At 36.0% G+C, this 16,291-nt stretch overlaps 1 protein-coding gene across 1 annotated transcript; it reads left to right on the top strand.

The window, feature by feature from the left end:
• The first annotated feature begins 7,884 nt into the window (after window positions 1-7,884).
• On the top strand, window positions 7,885-8,853 carry OR51S1 (olfactory receptor family 51 subfamily S member 1). Its single transcript, XM_058306431.1, has one exon. It carries the CDS (start codon window positions 7,885-7,887, stop codon window positions 8,851-8,853), a length of 969 nt encoding a protein of 322 aa, XP_058162414.1.
• The last annotated feature ends 7,438 nt before the right edge of the window (window positions 8,854-16,291 follow it).

Below are 16,291 nucleotides of genomic sequence, written 5' to 3' on the forward strand. Positions count from 1 at the left end.
CCTCTATCAACCATAACTTGTACCTCATTTGTTTATAATATGTATGTGAAATGTATGGTATGCATCATCAATCTCTGCTTTCCTGACTGCAAGCCCAGACACTCAGAAACTCCACCGAAGGGTCACTTGAAGGAGAGAAGCAGAGATTCCAAGTCATAGGAGGAGAGGGTGGAGACTAGAACTATGCTGAGAAGAAATGACTCCATTTAATGAAAGAATAAAATTTTGGAAAAACTTTTAGGAGGTGTGAATGAGAGGTGGGTAGGCAGATTTTGAGAAAGGGAATAAGAATGGAATAAGAAAAGTGGGAGGACATTTCAGAAAAAGGGCTCGCATGCAGAAGAAACCTTTGGGAAACAGGGTTTTAAGGAGCCTTGGTGTATAAGATTTACATCGCATATTTAATATATACCAGGAAATGGGTTCACAACAATGAATAAAATAATCTTGCTTTGAGGAGGTCACAATCCATTGAGGAGGGAGGCATGAAAAGAAAGATTTAAGAAAGATTTATAATTGAGGATGACGAGGACTGTATTAGAAGGTTCACACAGTGTGATAGGAAGAGGTCAGTAACCCAATCCCTGGATTTATAGTTGGAGAAAGGTGGTTGGCAGTGGTTCAGGGAAGAAAGGAAGTACCATCTGAGTTGAGATATGGTGATAAATATGTGATATGCTGATACAGAAAGGGAGAAGGAAATTTCATGAATAAAACGTGATTTTTTTTTAAAAGATTTATTTATTTATTTAATTCCCCTCCCCTTCCCCGGTTGTCTGTTTTCTGTGTCTTTTTGCTGCGTCTTGTTTCTTTGTCCGCTTCTGTTGTCGTCAGCGGCATGGGAAGTGTGGGCGGCGCCATTTCTCGGCAGGCTGCTCCCTCCTTTGCGCTGGGCGGCTCTCCTTATGGGTGCACTCCTTGCACCTTGCACGTGGGGCTCCCCTATGCGGGGGACACCCCTGTGTGGCACGGCACTCCTTGCACGCATCAGCACTGTGCATGGGCCAGCTCCACACGGGTCAAGGAGGCCCGGGGCTTGAACCGCAGGCCTCCCATATGGTAGACGGACGCCCTAACCACTGGGCCAAAGTCCATTTCCCTAAAACGTGATTTTATTTTCATTTATTTCTAACCCCCCCCCCCCCCCCCCCCGTTGTCTCTTCTCTGTGTCTATTTTACTGCATCTTCTTTGTCTGCTTCTGTTGTTGTCAGCGGCATGGGAATCTGTGTTTCTTTTTGTTGCATCATCTTGTTGTGTCAGCTCTCCGTGTGTGTGGCGCCATTCCTGGGCAGGCTGCACTTTCTTTTGCGCTGGGCGGCTCTCCTTACGGGGTGCAGTCCTTGCGCGTGGGACTCCCTGATGTGGGAGACACCCTGCGTGGCACTGCACTCCTTGCGCGCCTCAGCACTGTGCATGGTCGAGCTCCACACTGGTCAAGGAGGCCCAGCATTTGAACTGCGGACCTCCCATGTGGTAGACGGATTCCCTAACCACTGGGCCAAGTCCGCCACCTCAAAACATGATTTTAAAAAGTATATAAACCTATGATGTTTCAATGAAATCAGAGTAGATCTAGAAGACCAAGATACATGGGTGCAAACAGAATAGAAATGAGTTATGCAGTAAAGGCTGTCCAGGGACAGATGGTAACGGGATTTCTGTAACACATAAGGCGTAACCATCACTTTAAAGCAGTGGAAAGTCAATGAAAAGGTTTTAAGCCAAGAACCACAGCCACATTATCGAATTGCAAATTTAAAATAATACCCTGGGATTTATGTGGAGGAAGGATTGAAAGGCAGATGTATTCACAGCAAGAAAATCATCTGGAATAAGGCAAATGAAATCCGCAGCAAAGGACGTGGCACTACTGATGAGTAAAAGAATTGGATACAGGAGAAAAATTTGAGCAAAGTAAAAGTGACTGAATAATTGATCCTCATTTGATATATGAATACATGTTTCCATATAAAAAAATAAATATTAGAGTTAAGGCCAAAGTCACCTTTGAACGTCATTCTCCCCTTTGAATATCATCTTCACCCCACCTGCAATCATTAATCAAATCAATTTAATTGGTATCCTTCCAGGTGTACTTCTATGCACTTACATACAAAAAATAGCTATTTGTCAGAATATAGAGTTCTTTGGGAGATTTAAAAAATATGTTATTACTATAATGCATAAATCATAATGTAGCTTATTTTAACTTGGCAAGGTGTCTTCATTGTGACCATATCTCTGATTAGTTATTCCCCAGTGAAGAATTCTATTTTTTATTCCCTTGCAAACATATCTATAAAGATATTTTGTTTGTTCCTTTATGTATATGAAATTCTTTTCCCTTTATAGATAAAGAACTAGAAATGCCAATTCAAGTGAATTTTTTATTTTAATAGGTTATGCTAAATTGTTCTACAAAAACTAGGCAATTTTATATTCTTCACAGCCTTTTTTTTAAAAGATTTTATTTATTTTTTCATTTATTTATTTATCTATCTATCTCTCTTCCCCCTTCCCCCAGTTGTCTGCTCTCTGTGTCCATTCGCTGTGTGTTCTTCTGTGACTGCTTCTATCTTTATCAGCAGCACCGGGAATCTGTGTTTCCTTTTGTTATTAAGAGTACTCTTTTAACATTTTTTCCAGCACTTAATATTTTCAAATTTTATGTTATCCTATATGATTGGTAGAAAATGGTTTATCCTTGTAGTTTGAATATATATCCTCAACAATTACTACTGAGGTTGATGATTTTATTATACATTGTTATCAGTTGTATTTATTCTTATATAAATAACTTCATATAATTGCTATATTTTATTTTATATTGTTCAACAATTCTTTGTTATCCTAGGTCCTTAACATTTCCATGTAAATTTTAGGATCAGCTTATGAATTTCTACAAAAATGTCTGCTGACATTTTGGTAGGCATTTTGTTGAAACTACTAGATCAATGATGGGAGGGAATTGATATTTTAACTATACTGAATCTTCCAATCTATAAACATGGAATATCTTTCCATTTATTTAGAGCTGCTTTATTTTTCCTCAAAAATGTTTTGAGTTTTCCATGTACAATATCATATATTTGTTAAATTTATTCCTATATATTTCATTACTTTTATGTTATTGTGAATATAATTTTTAAATTTTTATTTCATTTTCAGATTGTTCATTACTACTATATAGAAATAAAACTGATGTTTGCATTTTGACTTTGTAGCCTGTGGTCATGATAAATTCATTGGTTAGTTTAAATAGTTTCTGGATGGATGTATACCTAGAATATACAATGTTGAATAGAAGCGATAAGAGCAGATATCGCTGCCTTATTCTCAATTTTAGGGATAAAATGTTCAGTCTTTCACAATAAAATATAATGTCATTTAGGTAATTCATAGATGTCCTTATCAGGTTGAGGAAATCCTTTTATATATAGTTTGTTAAGAGTTCTTTTATTTTTTAAATCATGATTTGGTATAGTACTTTATCAAATGTTTTTTCTGTTTCTATCGAGATGACAGTGTGTTTTGTGTTTTTCTCTTTTTTTTAAAGTAAGTACTAGGGATTGATCCCAGGACCTCATTCATGTAAAGCGCAGGTTCAACCGCTAAGCACATTTCTCAGATAAATCGCACTTGGTCATGGTTTAGATTTGCTCTCATATATTGCCAAATTTGATTTGTCAATATTATGAATTATTTTGTTTATTTACTTGAGAGGTATTTGTAGTTTTCCTGAGGTGTCTTTATTTGGTTTTAGAAAAAGGGTGGTGTTATGTACTTAGATTGAATTGGAAACCTGTTCCCTCCTCTATTTTATAAAACAGTTTGAGAAATATTTGCTATTATTTTTTAAAATATTTGATAGAATTCACCAATAAAGACTTCTAGGTCTGTGCTGATCATTGTTGGAAGATTTTTAGTTAATGTATTAACCAGCCACATGGGTGCTGATGCAAAATACCAGAAAGCTGTTGGCTTTTATAAAGGGTATTTATTTGGGGTACACACTTACAATCATAAGGCCCTAAAGAGTTCAACTCAGTGTTACTTCTTCACCAAGCTCTATTGCCATGTGTTGAAGCAAAATGGTGGATGATGTCTGCGAGGGTTCAGACTTCTTCATTCTTCTTAAGGTTCTGTAGACCCAGCTTCTTCCTATATCATCTCTAGGCAGGCATAAGGCTCTACCAGCAGCAGAATACACATTCTTTCAGGCCTCCATGGAAAATTCTGCATGATAGATCATAGGTTGAGATGTGAAATAATGTTTGAAATGTGTCTGTCTTCCAGGGACTTGTTTCTTTCCATCCTCAGCTGGTCTGCTCTCTTCACAAGGTCGGCTGTAAACTATCAGACTCTTTCTCTTCCCAGGGCCTCTGCCATGTCTAATGAAGCCGTCTGTCTTTTCTCATGTATCTGCTTCCCTGTGTATTTATTTACTGGGGCTCCAGCATCAAAACTCAACCTCTCTTCTCTGCCGTGTAATTTTCTCTGCCCCTTGGTGGGCAGGGACTCAGCAGCCTACTGACGTGACAAAATAAAAGTCCTAATCTGGATTTAATAAAGTAAAAGTGAAACCTCTGAATCTAATACAATCTAATATGCCTAGAGGAACAGGCCAGTTTACAAACATAATCCAATATCTATTTTTAGAATTCATAAATAATATCAAGCTCCTATAGTCAATAATTCAATTTCTTTAACTGTTATCATTTTGTTCAGATTTCTTTTTTTTAATGAGTTAGTTTTAATAATATGCACCTTCCTAGGAATTTTTTCATTTCATCTAAGTTGTCAAATTTGTTGTTGTACGATCATTTATAATATTCCCTTTAGATTTTTTAAAATTCCTGTAGAGCAAGCAGTATGTCTCAACTTCATTCCTTTTTTGGTAATATGCTTCTTTTATCATTTTTTTTTGTAAGCCTGGCAAAGTGTCTCTCAATTTTGTTCATTTTTTCAAAGAATAAACTTTTGGTTTCATTGATTTCCTGTGTTGTTTTTCCATTTCTACTTTGTTTATCTTTACTCACTTCACTTTGGGGTTTGATTGCTCTTTGTTTTGTAACTACTTAAAGTAGCAGCTGAGGTTATTTATTTGAAACCTTTCTTTTTTTCTAACATAGGTATTTCAGGTTATAAGTTTCCTCAAAGCACTGCTCTAGCTGCATACTATCCATTTTGATATACTGTATTTTTATTTTAATATGGTTCAAAATTATTTTTAATTTATCTTATTTCTTCTTGGCCCATTTATTATCTCTTTTTCAACAAATTTTATTTTAGGGCAGTTTTAGGTTTACATAAAATTTGCACAGAAAGTACAGAGAGTTCTCTAATACCCCCACATAGATTCCTCTATTATTAATATCTTGTATTATGTCATACATTTCTTACACTCATTGGTTATTTAGAAGTATGTTATTTAAAACACAGATTTCTTGTTGTCATGTCTAATTCAATTTTGTTATAGTTATAAACATTCTTTGTATGATTTCAACATTCCAAACACTATTTTGCACTTCAACCTATGGTCTATCATATAGAATTTTCCATGGGGGCCTGAAAAGAATATGTATTCTGCTGCTGTTGGGTGGAGTGTTCTATAAATGTCATTTTGGTTCATACTGATATTCAAGTTTTCTATTTCCTTACGGATTTTCTAACTGTGTTATCAATTGTTGAAAGTGTGATTTGAAATCCCAAAACTTTGTTGAATTGGTTATTTCTCTTATCAACGTTGCTCATTGTGCTTTATGCATTTTAGGTGTCTTTATTTGCATATATACCAGTAATTTCTATGTCTTCTTGATGTATTGACTATTTTTCATTACCAATTATCTTTATTCATTTCATAAAATGTCTTGAAGTCTGTTTTGTCTTGTGGAGTATAGCAACTCCACTCTCTATGGTATAACTTTTTCCATCTTTTTACTTTCAAACTTTACGTCTTTGAACCTAACATGTGTCTCTTGTATTCAGAATATATTTATACCTTGCTTGTTTTTCTTGTATGGCAATCTATGCTTTTGGGGAGGGTGTTTAATCCATTCACTATTAATGTAATTATTGATACGATTGGAATTTTGCTTGTCGCTTTGCTATTTGTTTTTCTCTTGGTCACCTGACTTTATTGTTCCTATATTCTTCCTTTATTGACTTCAGTTATGGTAAATAAATATTTCTAGCCAAGCATTTAAATTCCTCTCTTGAGGAATTTACTGTTTCTAAAATATCTTGTTAGTCATTGCTCTAGGGATTATAATATGCATCTATACATACTAGCTTATCATATTCTATTATAGAATAGTACTAACTTAATTCCAGTGAAATACAGAAATTCTGCTCTAATATATGTCCTTTTCCTCTCCTCCTTTGTGCTATTGCCATACATATTCCTTCTATATATATTACTGACCCAATAATAGGGTGTTATAATTAATTCTTTGTATGATCTATGTCTTTTAGAGAAATTTGGAGAAAATCAAGAAAAATATATATTTACTATTTCCAGTGTTCTCCATTTCTTCCTGTAGATTCTAGTTACAATCTTGTTTCAGCCAGAATTCCCAGTTAAATCCATTGCTTGCCCTAGATAGAACTACAGCTTCAAGTAGTGGGGCATATTGGACCTTCCTATTTTTTGCCACCATGACCATGTTTGCTATCCTGACAATACTTCACCATTTGATTGAGGGAGGAAGGTATCATTTTAGTGCTTTCCCAGTTCTTCTTGTTGATATAATAAATAATATCTGGATATTATACAGGAAGTCAGGCTAATTCTGAGGCTTTTATTTTGAAAAAATGATGAGTAGTGATGCCACCAACAAGATATGTTTTGTCATTTTTGTTATTATTAATTTCCTCAGCACTGTCCTCTAGCTGAGGAAGATGGAGAGGTTTTAAGTTCTACTTCTAAGATCGTCTTTGGATTATTTGAATTTAAGATACATCTCACCCAAGTGGAGATTTCCAGGAAGAGGTGAATATAGAATGGTCTGTGGGATATACTGGAGAGTCATCAGTTACAGATTTGATTTGATGCTATGAATGTAGATAACTGAGGAGAAGGAAGAAGGCCCCAAAAAGATCCCTGACAAACCCAAAAGTAAAACTGGATGGAATGTAGGAAGGTGAAAACAAGAGATAAATTCCAAGAGGTACATCTTAAAAAAAAATGCAATTTACAAAAATGATGGGGTGGTGGATGGGGAGCGGGGTATATGGGAACCTCTTATGTTTTTTTACGTTTTTTTTTAAATGTTTTTTTTTTTGTGATCTATTAACTTTAATAGAAAAAGTGTAAAAAAAGAAAAGATAAGGAGAATGCATTAATAATAATCAAAGCTCCTTGATAAATCAATCAAGTGTTTGATTGATTAAAATAAGTGTTCCCTTGATTTAGCAATAGAGGGGTAATTGATGTCCTTAATGAAAGCAGTTAAAGGGCATTAGAATGTTAATGCCTTAGGGTGGCACAGAATTTAGTGACCTGCATTTAGAAGGAGATAAATAAGTGGATATGAGGAGAGATACTCTCCTCAAGTGTTTGTCATTCAAGGAGGAGGTTAAATTAGGAAAAAGCTACAGGGAGAGACAGAGTTAAAGTAAATGGGAAAATAATTTAGGGAGAGAAATAGGACTTTGACTACAGCTGTAGGAAGTGCTCCAAGGCAAGAAATGATCATAGCCTAGAGTATTAGTGTATGTATGTGTGCATTTGGAGGGTAAGTGTGTTTATGTCGGGATGTTGGGCAGGGGCGGGTTGGAGAGATGCAGGTTGCTTTAGAAAATATCATGTCATATGTCATAAGATTAATTCAATCATTCTAATCAATTTTCAGGTTCCTGAGTTCAAAGCTAGATCCTGAACTATGTCAACACTTCCTATTCAGACAGGCCCAAATATCAGCACTTCAGTGGCTCCCACCTTCCTGCTGGTGGGCATGCCAGGCCTTTCAGCTGTACCCTCCTGGTGGACGATCCCCCTGATCACTGTCTACCTTCTCTCTTCCCTGGGCAATGGTATCATCCTCTGGATCATTGCCTTTGAGCCCACCCTGCACCACCCAATGTATGTCTTCCTTTTCTTGCTCTGTGTGTCTGACGTTGGCTTGGCCACAGCCTTGATGCCTACCCTGCTGGGCCTTGCCCTTGCTGATGCTCACATTGTCCCTGACTCAGCCTGTCTCCTCCAGATGTTCTTTGTCCATGTCTTTTCTGTCATGGAATCTTCTGTCTTGCTTGTTATGGCCTTAGATCGGGCATTGGCCATCTGCTGCCCTCTCCGCTACCCAGCACTCCTCAATAATGGCATCATTAGCAAGATTGGTCTGGGCATTGCTTTTCGATGTCTGGGTCTCCATCTGCCTCTGCCATTCCTCCTGGCCCATATGTCCTACTGCCACCCAAAGGTCCTGACCCATTCTTATTGCTTGCACCCAGACGTGGCCCGTCTTTCCTGCCCAGGAGCTTGGGGTGCAAACTACAGCCTCTTTGTGGTCCTGTCAGCCATGGGGTTGGACCCTCTGCTTATTTTTTTATCTTATGGCCTAATTGGCAGGGTGTTGCATGGTTTGGGATCCAGTGAAGAACGTTGGAAGGCTAGTCAAACATGTGCAGCCCACCTCTGTGCTGTACTCCTCTTCTATGTGCCCATGATCCTCCTGGCACTCATTGACCATCTTAGGCTTCCTATTCCTCAGCCTGTCCATACTCTTCTCTCCTATGTCCATTTCCTGCTTCCTCCACTGATAAACCCTGTTCTCTATAGCGTTAAGATGAAGGAAATTAGAGAGAGAATACTCAAGAGGTTGCAGCCCAGGAAGGTGGGTTGTGCTTAGTGAGAAAGATGTGTCTCAAATTTTGGTGGCCCAGGTTTATCTGATGAAAAGTTTTCCATGAGTAAGAATTCTGGTCATCATACATAAAATGCCCATTCAGTTACACGTAAGTACATGTACACAGATGTTTCTGCCTGTCTTTAAAAGTGTGTGTGTGTATTTCCATGAGCGTTTACAAGCCAGATGAAACGGAATAGATCCACCCATTGTTAAACACATGCCAGTGGATCGAAAAACCAGAGCCTAGATCTTGTCATAACCATCTGTGTGGCTCTTGTTTTATAGTTAATTTCACCACCACATCTATATGGCCTAATTATTGAGAAAGTTGCAGCTAAGCAGTTATACATCAAAGGAAAGAGAAACATTCTACTCAATTTTTTGGAGGATCTTCCACTAGTGTTGGGATCTTACAGGAAGTAGGGGTTCCTGAAACATCCTCAGAATTGGCATTTATAATAATCTTTCCTATGAAGAATATATGGTAGATGTTTCATTTACTAACATCTTGTCTGTAGGGGTTGGATGAATGAGAATGACACAAGAAAGTCACTTATTTAAGTTCTCTAAATCAAGGTATCTGTTCTATAACTCTGATCAAACCAGATAAAAAAAGAGGGAAAGGGAAATTTTTAAGCCATTATTTAACTTTCAAAATGTTAGTGTAATTTTTAAGTACACAAATGCATATTTACTGTTAAATTTAAAATAATTCATAAAAATACATAATAAGTGACAATCACCTTAAATGACAGCATCCAAACATAACCATTATTACTTTTGTTGTGAGCACAAATAAATGTAAAGTCTTATGTAAATGAAAGCATATATATGGTAGATGTAATTATGGTCTCAAAATTCTAATAGTATTTTATACCTGCACCCATATCAGGGGAGTCAATGTAAACAGATTGTACTTACCCTCACTCTGACAGCTTGGCCATGTGACTTGCTTTGGTCAGTAGGATGTATTTGAATGTGATAAGAGCAGAGATATAAGTGTGACTTTTGCAAAGAGGTTTGACTTTTGAGCTATGAGAACTGTTTCCCTCAAAAGAGGTGCTACTCCTTCAACCTCGTCCCCAGAATGAGCCACATGGTACATATCCTCACCCCACCAAAAAACCCAGAGCCAATTCCAACTGACCAGAAACCTGAAGCAGAGCCCTCAGGCCAAGGCAGTGTGTACCAAGAGGAACTCTGTCAACCCGATGTCTCAGTGAGATAATAAATGCCGTTATTATAAGCAACTGAAGTATAGTGGTGGCTATGCAGCAAAAGTGATCTCACATATTATATTTGTAGATTTATTCAATAAGCATGATTAATTTCTTAATGTATTTATCTTAATGTTCATGCAATTATTAATACACATATATGATGAACTTGCCTTGTTTGTAACACAAAGCTAGAATAACATTCTATGTGTCTTTCTGCATTTTGTTTTACCTATGGGAGAAATCCACAAGAAACTAGTATCCATGTAATTCATTCAAATGCTTGCATGGTGTTTCATGATATGAATGGATTACATTATGTTCAACTATTTTCTATTAATGTATGCATGAATTATCATCAATTTTATGCCATTGCCAACAATGCTGAATAAACATTCTTATACAACTCTCCATGTGTACCTATACTTTTATTCCTATAAAATCAATTTTCAGGTCATCATTACTGGTTTTAACAGGTCATACATTTAAAAAATGTCAATATATATTAGCAGATCTATTCACCAAAATGTTCTGCCAATTCATATGTCTACCTTTATGGAGGATAGTATCTTTTACTTGCATCACCACAAGCATTTACTGTGTTCAAATTTTCATCAATTTTATTAGTGACAATGATTTAATTTTACTTAATTTTGAATTCATCAAATAATATGTGTCTTTTACATGACTATCTGTTGTTTCCTCTGTTAATTGTTTATTTAGATATGGTCCATCCATTTTTCCATTGGATTGTTTATGATTTAAACATAAATTTGCAGGATATCTTTATTTCATGCTTTTCTAGATCTGGTATTTAATTTTGACCTTTATTTATTCAGCCTATGGTCAAAATTATGAATAGGTTTATATAATGAAATTTATATTTTCCATAATAATTTCAGTTTCATGTCTTGCTTTAGACAAGAGTCTCCTTGATCCCTATGCTTTACCAACATTATGATTTTTTAAATTGTTGTAACAGTCTTTTTCTTTTACATCATACTTCTAACTGAACTGTACCATTTTACATAACACATGCACATATATTTGTAAATGCATATTTAATTAAATCCATATATACATTTGCATATATGCATATATAACCTGTGTTAGAGGATAAAATTTACATTCATCAAGGTGACTAGTGCCAGTATCATTTATGAAATATTTTTCTTTATCTCACTGAAATGAAATACCACACATCTATTATAAAGGTATATGTACATGTATGGACTTTGCTTCAAAGATCTGTTTAAATATTTATATATGTGTATGCATACATGCACATTTCTACATATATTTCCATAAATATATATGAATATATACATACCTATTATTGATCTATTATAGCAGCTATAGGATGATTTAATTGATATGTTGCATAAAGTGATTTCCCTGTTCCAAAATGAACAAACAAAAGCTTATAAATTCTAAGAGGAACTACATTATTTTTATAGAGTCGATGTGGGAGAATTGACATTTATGGTAATAAGCTTCCCCATCAAAAATATATGGTAGGTGCTAACATTTTGATTACCTATTTCAATAAAATTAGTTGCTTTAGAGAAAATTTTTAATGTATTTTATACATGTATGACATTTTATGTTTATATAAACATAGCCTATTCCCCATATTGCTAGAGTAAAGCTTTTATTTTTTATCTTACATTAATTCATGTTATCAGGTTATTATGTGCTTTAAAGAAGTGTTTAGTTGTTTATTTATTTACTTATTGACTTGCAGCATATATAAGTATAAATACATGATTGGAATCATTTCCCCAATATTCATTCAAATTATTTTATTTTATTATTTTATTTTATTCACTAGAACTGCAAACAATTATGAAAGATAAAAGTGAAAGTAAGCATTCAATTATTTTGTAAGATTTGAATAGAAGTGGCTTTAAAGTTTCATCCATGATAGTTGACTGCTAGATATTTAGTTAAAACTTATAATATTTAAATGTTCATTTAAATTCCTATTTTATTTAGTTTCTGGTAAGTTTAGCTGATGAATCCTATAAAATGCATTTTCAGTATTCTGTGATATATTCATAATTTTCTGCTTGGTCATGTTGAATTTCTAATACCAAAGCATACTTGTTCTCTTATGAATCCAAAGAATATATTTTAAATGAAAAGAAGTAAATTGAATCTATTTAATATGAAAGCTAAAATATACTAGGATATATTGGGATATGTCCCAGGAACTCAAGAGTTTTTATATCCTCATATTATATCAAACCTTTCTTCAGGGTATACATTCTCTATTCAACTAATTAGAGTTAGTCTCTCCATTACACAAATGAAAACACTGAGTTTAAGAACTTAAGAATGTCCTATGTATAAAATTAATTCCAGAGATAATATTTTATTTTCAGATTTGCCTTGATCCAAAGCCCCTGCCACAACAGTCATTTAAAATAGTCATATAGGAAAACATTTCGGCTTTGAAGCAGTGAATGAGGCCTCTGAGAAACCCAGTTCTCCCAAGGTCTACCCCATCTTCCCAGCTGCCCTGGCAGAGCCACCTCCAGCTTTCCATGTATTTCCTGGGAGGGGAATGACTGTGAACTCAGGGTTTAGCATCAACAGGCCTGGTTTTGAACTCTCACTCCACTAGCTGCCTGTGTAATATGGCAATAGTTGTCCCCATATTTCTAAAATACGTGTAATGAGAACTGCGTGAAATCAAGTGCCTGTATACAAGTTTCTGAATATAGGTGATAATAAATGGTAATTATTTGGCATTAAAAATAAAATGAACAATAACTATATTTAAACTTTTAAATTCATATTCATGCTTTTATACTTTAAAGGTAAAAGGACTTCTAGAGATTTTGCAACCTCATTTTATAAATGGGAATCTGCAACTTGGGGCCTGTTGAAAACACCTTTGGTTGGATCTTAGTAAACCAATGGCAGATCCTGAAGTAAAATCCAGCACTACCAGCTTCCTCCATGTGTATTACTCTGCTAAGTGAGGAGAGTAGGGAACTCTGGACTCAGCTGCTGTCTCCTGACTCTGGTACTCATGGCCAGTGACCACAACCACTGGTGGCAGCTATTACCAGGCTGTCAATCTATTACCTTACCTGGCCAGGGGGAGCTCTGTTCTCTCTCAGCAAGTCAATCTCTTCATTTCAACCTGAGCGATAGGCACCTGGCAAAACACATTTTTTCTCTTCCAACAGTGCATATGGGGATGAAAGGAGTGCAGATTCCTAGAGGATCCCAGCAGATGGCATAGATAAATGAAACAAACTCCTAGATTGTGTCAGTGCTGGGGACTGTGTAAACTAAGGGAACAGCGACTTATTACTAGGCTCCTACCAAACTTTCCATGTGTGCATGTAGGCCTAGTGATGCAGATCTTCATTTTTCAAAGGAAGTAGTAAATCTGTATTTTTATATGAAATCATCCAAACAGTATCATGTCCAGAAAAATATGTCTGAAAGCCGTATTAGGATCTTGTAGCTTTTAAATACATTAACTTCTTCAACCTATCTGACTACAAAGCTTTTCCATTCATCTTGCCTCCTCCCTGGCAGGACTGGGCTATCACAGTAACCAGTTTAGAGGACAAACAATTCTTCATGGGACCAACTAACTCTTTCTTCTGTGGAATGGCTTCCAAAAACTCAGTCTAGAGCCACATTATGTCTTAGAATTTAGCAAAATCCAGAGCCCTGACCCCCTAAAGAAGGATGTCATAATCCTAATGGGTTCTAAATTTATTCGCTGAGACCAACCCAGGAGGTTCTTGGAGCTTTTTGGCCTGGCTCCATTTACACTGGCAGGAAGTGATAGATGGGGGCAAGGATCCTTAGGTATAAAAGTTGTTTGTGAGTCTGCTTTGACACAAATGTGAACATTTTGTTTTGTGTCTTTTTTTTTTTCATTTTTAATTTTTTGAAAAGATATTTAGATTATATAAATGCTACATAAAAAAAAATGTAAGGGATTACTACATGCCCCACTTCCCACACCTCCCAAATTTTCCCACATTCACAGCATCCTTCATTAGTGTGGTACATTTGTTATAATTGATGAACACATTTTGGAACATTGCCACTAAGAATGAACTATAGTTTATATTGTAGATTACATTTTCTCCCATACAGTTCTGTAGATTATGGAAAGATATATAATGGCCTGTATCTGTTGCTGCAATGTCATTCAGGATGATCCCCAAGTCTGAAAATCTCCCCATATTACACCTGTTTTTCCCTTTTGCTGCCCTCAGAACCTCCAGTGGCCAAGGACTCCATGTCAATGATATAATTACTTCCATTGGTGGAATCACAATAAGTCTACAGTAGAATACCAGTAAGACTATGTTAGTCCATAGTTGATTCCCCAGTCCTGAGCATTCTGGGATGCTGATGCCTCTCCACAAATAAAATACTGGGTTCAGTTCTCTTTTCCACATTCAAGAAAATGTATGGTCCAGTTAGAAATTTAAGTAAAGAAGTACAAATTCCTAACTTTGATGCACTTAATCCAGCACCAGTCCAGGTTCAAGACAAAATTATATGGCTCATTTTTGTCTTATGAAGCCTCCTATTACTACCTGGTATATACTTTCATCAATCTGAGTTGATAATTTACTAGTCTCCAGGTCCAGAAAGCACTTTAAGGTCACCAGGGGGAACACTGTCTAAAACTGGGAAAAAGCTAGGTTTTTCAGGGAACAAAGCAGAGAGTTCTGTCTTTGGAAAGGCTAAATTTAGATAATTGGGGTGAAAGTTGAAATAAAATCTATTATTTTCCTCCTATTTTTCTTTTTCCATCTCAAATGACTGAGTCTATTTTCTTATTTTTACCTAAAAAATGTTACCTATAAAGGCTATGGAGATGGCTGACTTTTTATCTGGATTATAGACATTGGAAGAATATGAGATGAGGACAGCCAACTGACTACTCAGGGTGCTCTGTGAAAGCCAGAGGGCTTCTATAGGAACATGTAAGGAAATCTTCATCTCTTTTCTTCAGGCATAGTTTGTATAGTTCTGAGAATCAGCCTCAGTATTTAACTGAAGGGTAGCATAGCTGCAAGGTGGTTTGATTGTTCAGTTTTAATAGGTCTTCTCTGATAAATAAGAACCCTGAAAAACACTAGGAATAAACAAATGGAAAAATAATGTGATTCTGACTCCTGAGATGTTGGCATTTGAGTGAAGAAACTGGAGAATCTTGAAATTTTTGAATATCCCATGCCAGCAGAAGCAACAGATTTCCCTTTTTCAGAAGAGATTTATTATCCCTATCAGAAGACACCACAAAGACCACTTGAGGACTGTGTCTCAGATCTCAGAAGATTTTGTTTATTCCTTCAGAAGATCTACCTCCACCATTCATCAGTTCATCATAGAATCAAAGCCAGTAGCCAGTCAGGCCTTAGCAAATTATGAGTACAGAAATGCAATAGCTACTTTGGAAGGAAATAACTATCCACAGATGTCATCACAAAACCTACCTACAATATGAAGTGGAATCAGGTGAACACTTGTGGGAGTGGATATTGAAAGTGTTTAGAACTGAGACTGCAGAAGAAGTGGGTGACGGTATGAAGACAAATCATGGGCATGATGACAACCTCCAGCAAATTAGGTGGAGATGCCAGAACTTTTTGGCATAATATAGACTATAGTGAAAGGGCTTAGGAATCTCTAGGAGGTAGAAACGTTAGAATGGATTTATTAGGTAGCATGAGAGAATTTACCATATGTCCAAGTACGTGGGGAGGAATGAAAAGCATCTCACACTGAGGCAATAGAGAATGCATTTGTAAGATGAGTTCTGGTATCTTTGAATAATTCAGTAGTTGCTATGCTATGTAGGCTGGGTTAGGCAACAAAAAGAGGCTACTATAGAACTCCCTACTAACAATGAGAATATGGGATTCTAAGGTCAGATGACATCATGAAATAATCAGAGGCAAGGTGGATGTAATTACTCTAAGTGAAAACAAGGCTAGAATGACAATGAGGGTGGCTGGATGCACAGAGATCTGTGACAATGTATAATAGATTATAGTGTTTCTGGTGGCAATACAAATACACTGATAACTAAGGCATTACTCAAGATAAACCTAAAAATGAAAGCTGCTCGGTGTCAAATTGACATCAACCACTATCATGGAAAACTGTGTTCCCTTTTCCAGTTTACAGATTGATATTCTACTTTACCCAGAGGCCATTAATTGAATTATTGT

Source organism: Dasypus novemcinctus, chromosome 10, assembly GCF_030445035.2.
Source record: "Dasypus novemcinctus isolate mDasNov1 chromosome 10, mDasNov1.1.hap2, whole genome shotgun sequence".
Classification (NCBI taxonomy): domain Eukaryota; kingdom Metazoa; phylum Chordata; class Mammalia; order Cingulata; family Dasypodidae; genus Dasypus; species Dasypus novemcinctus.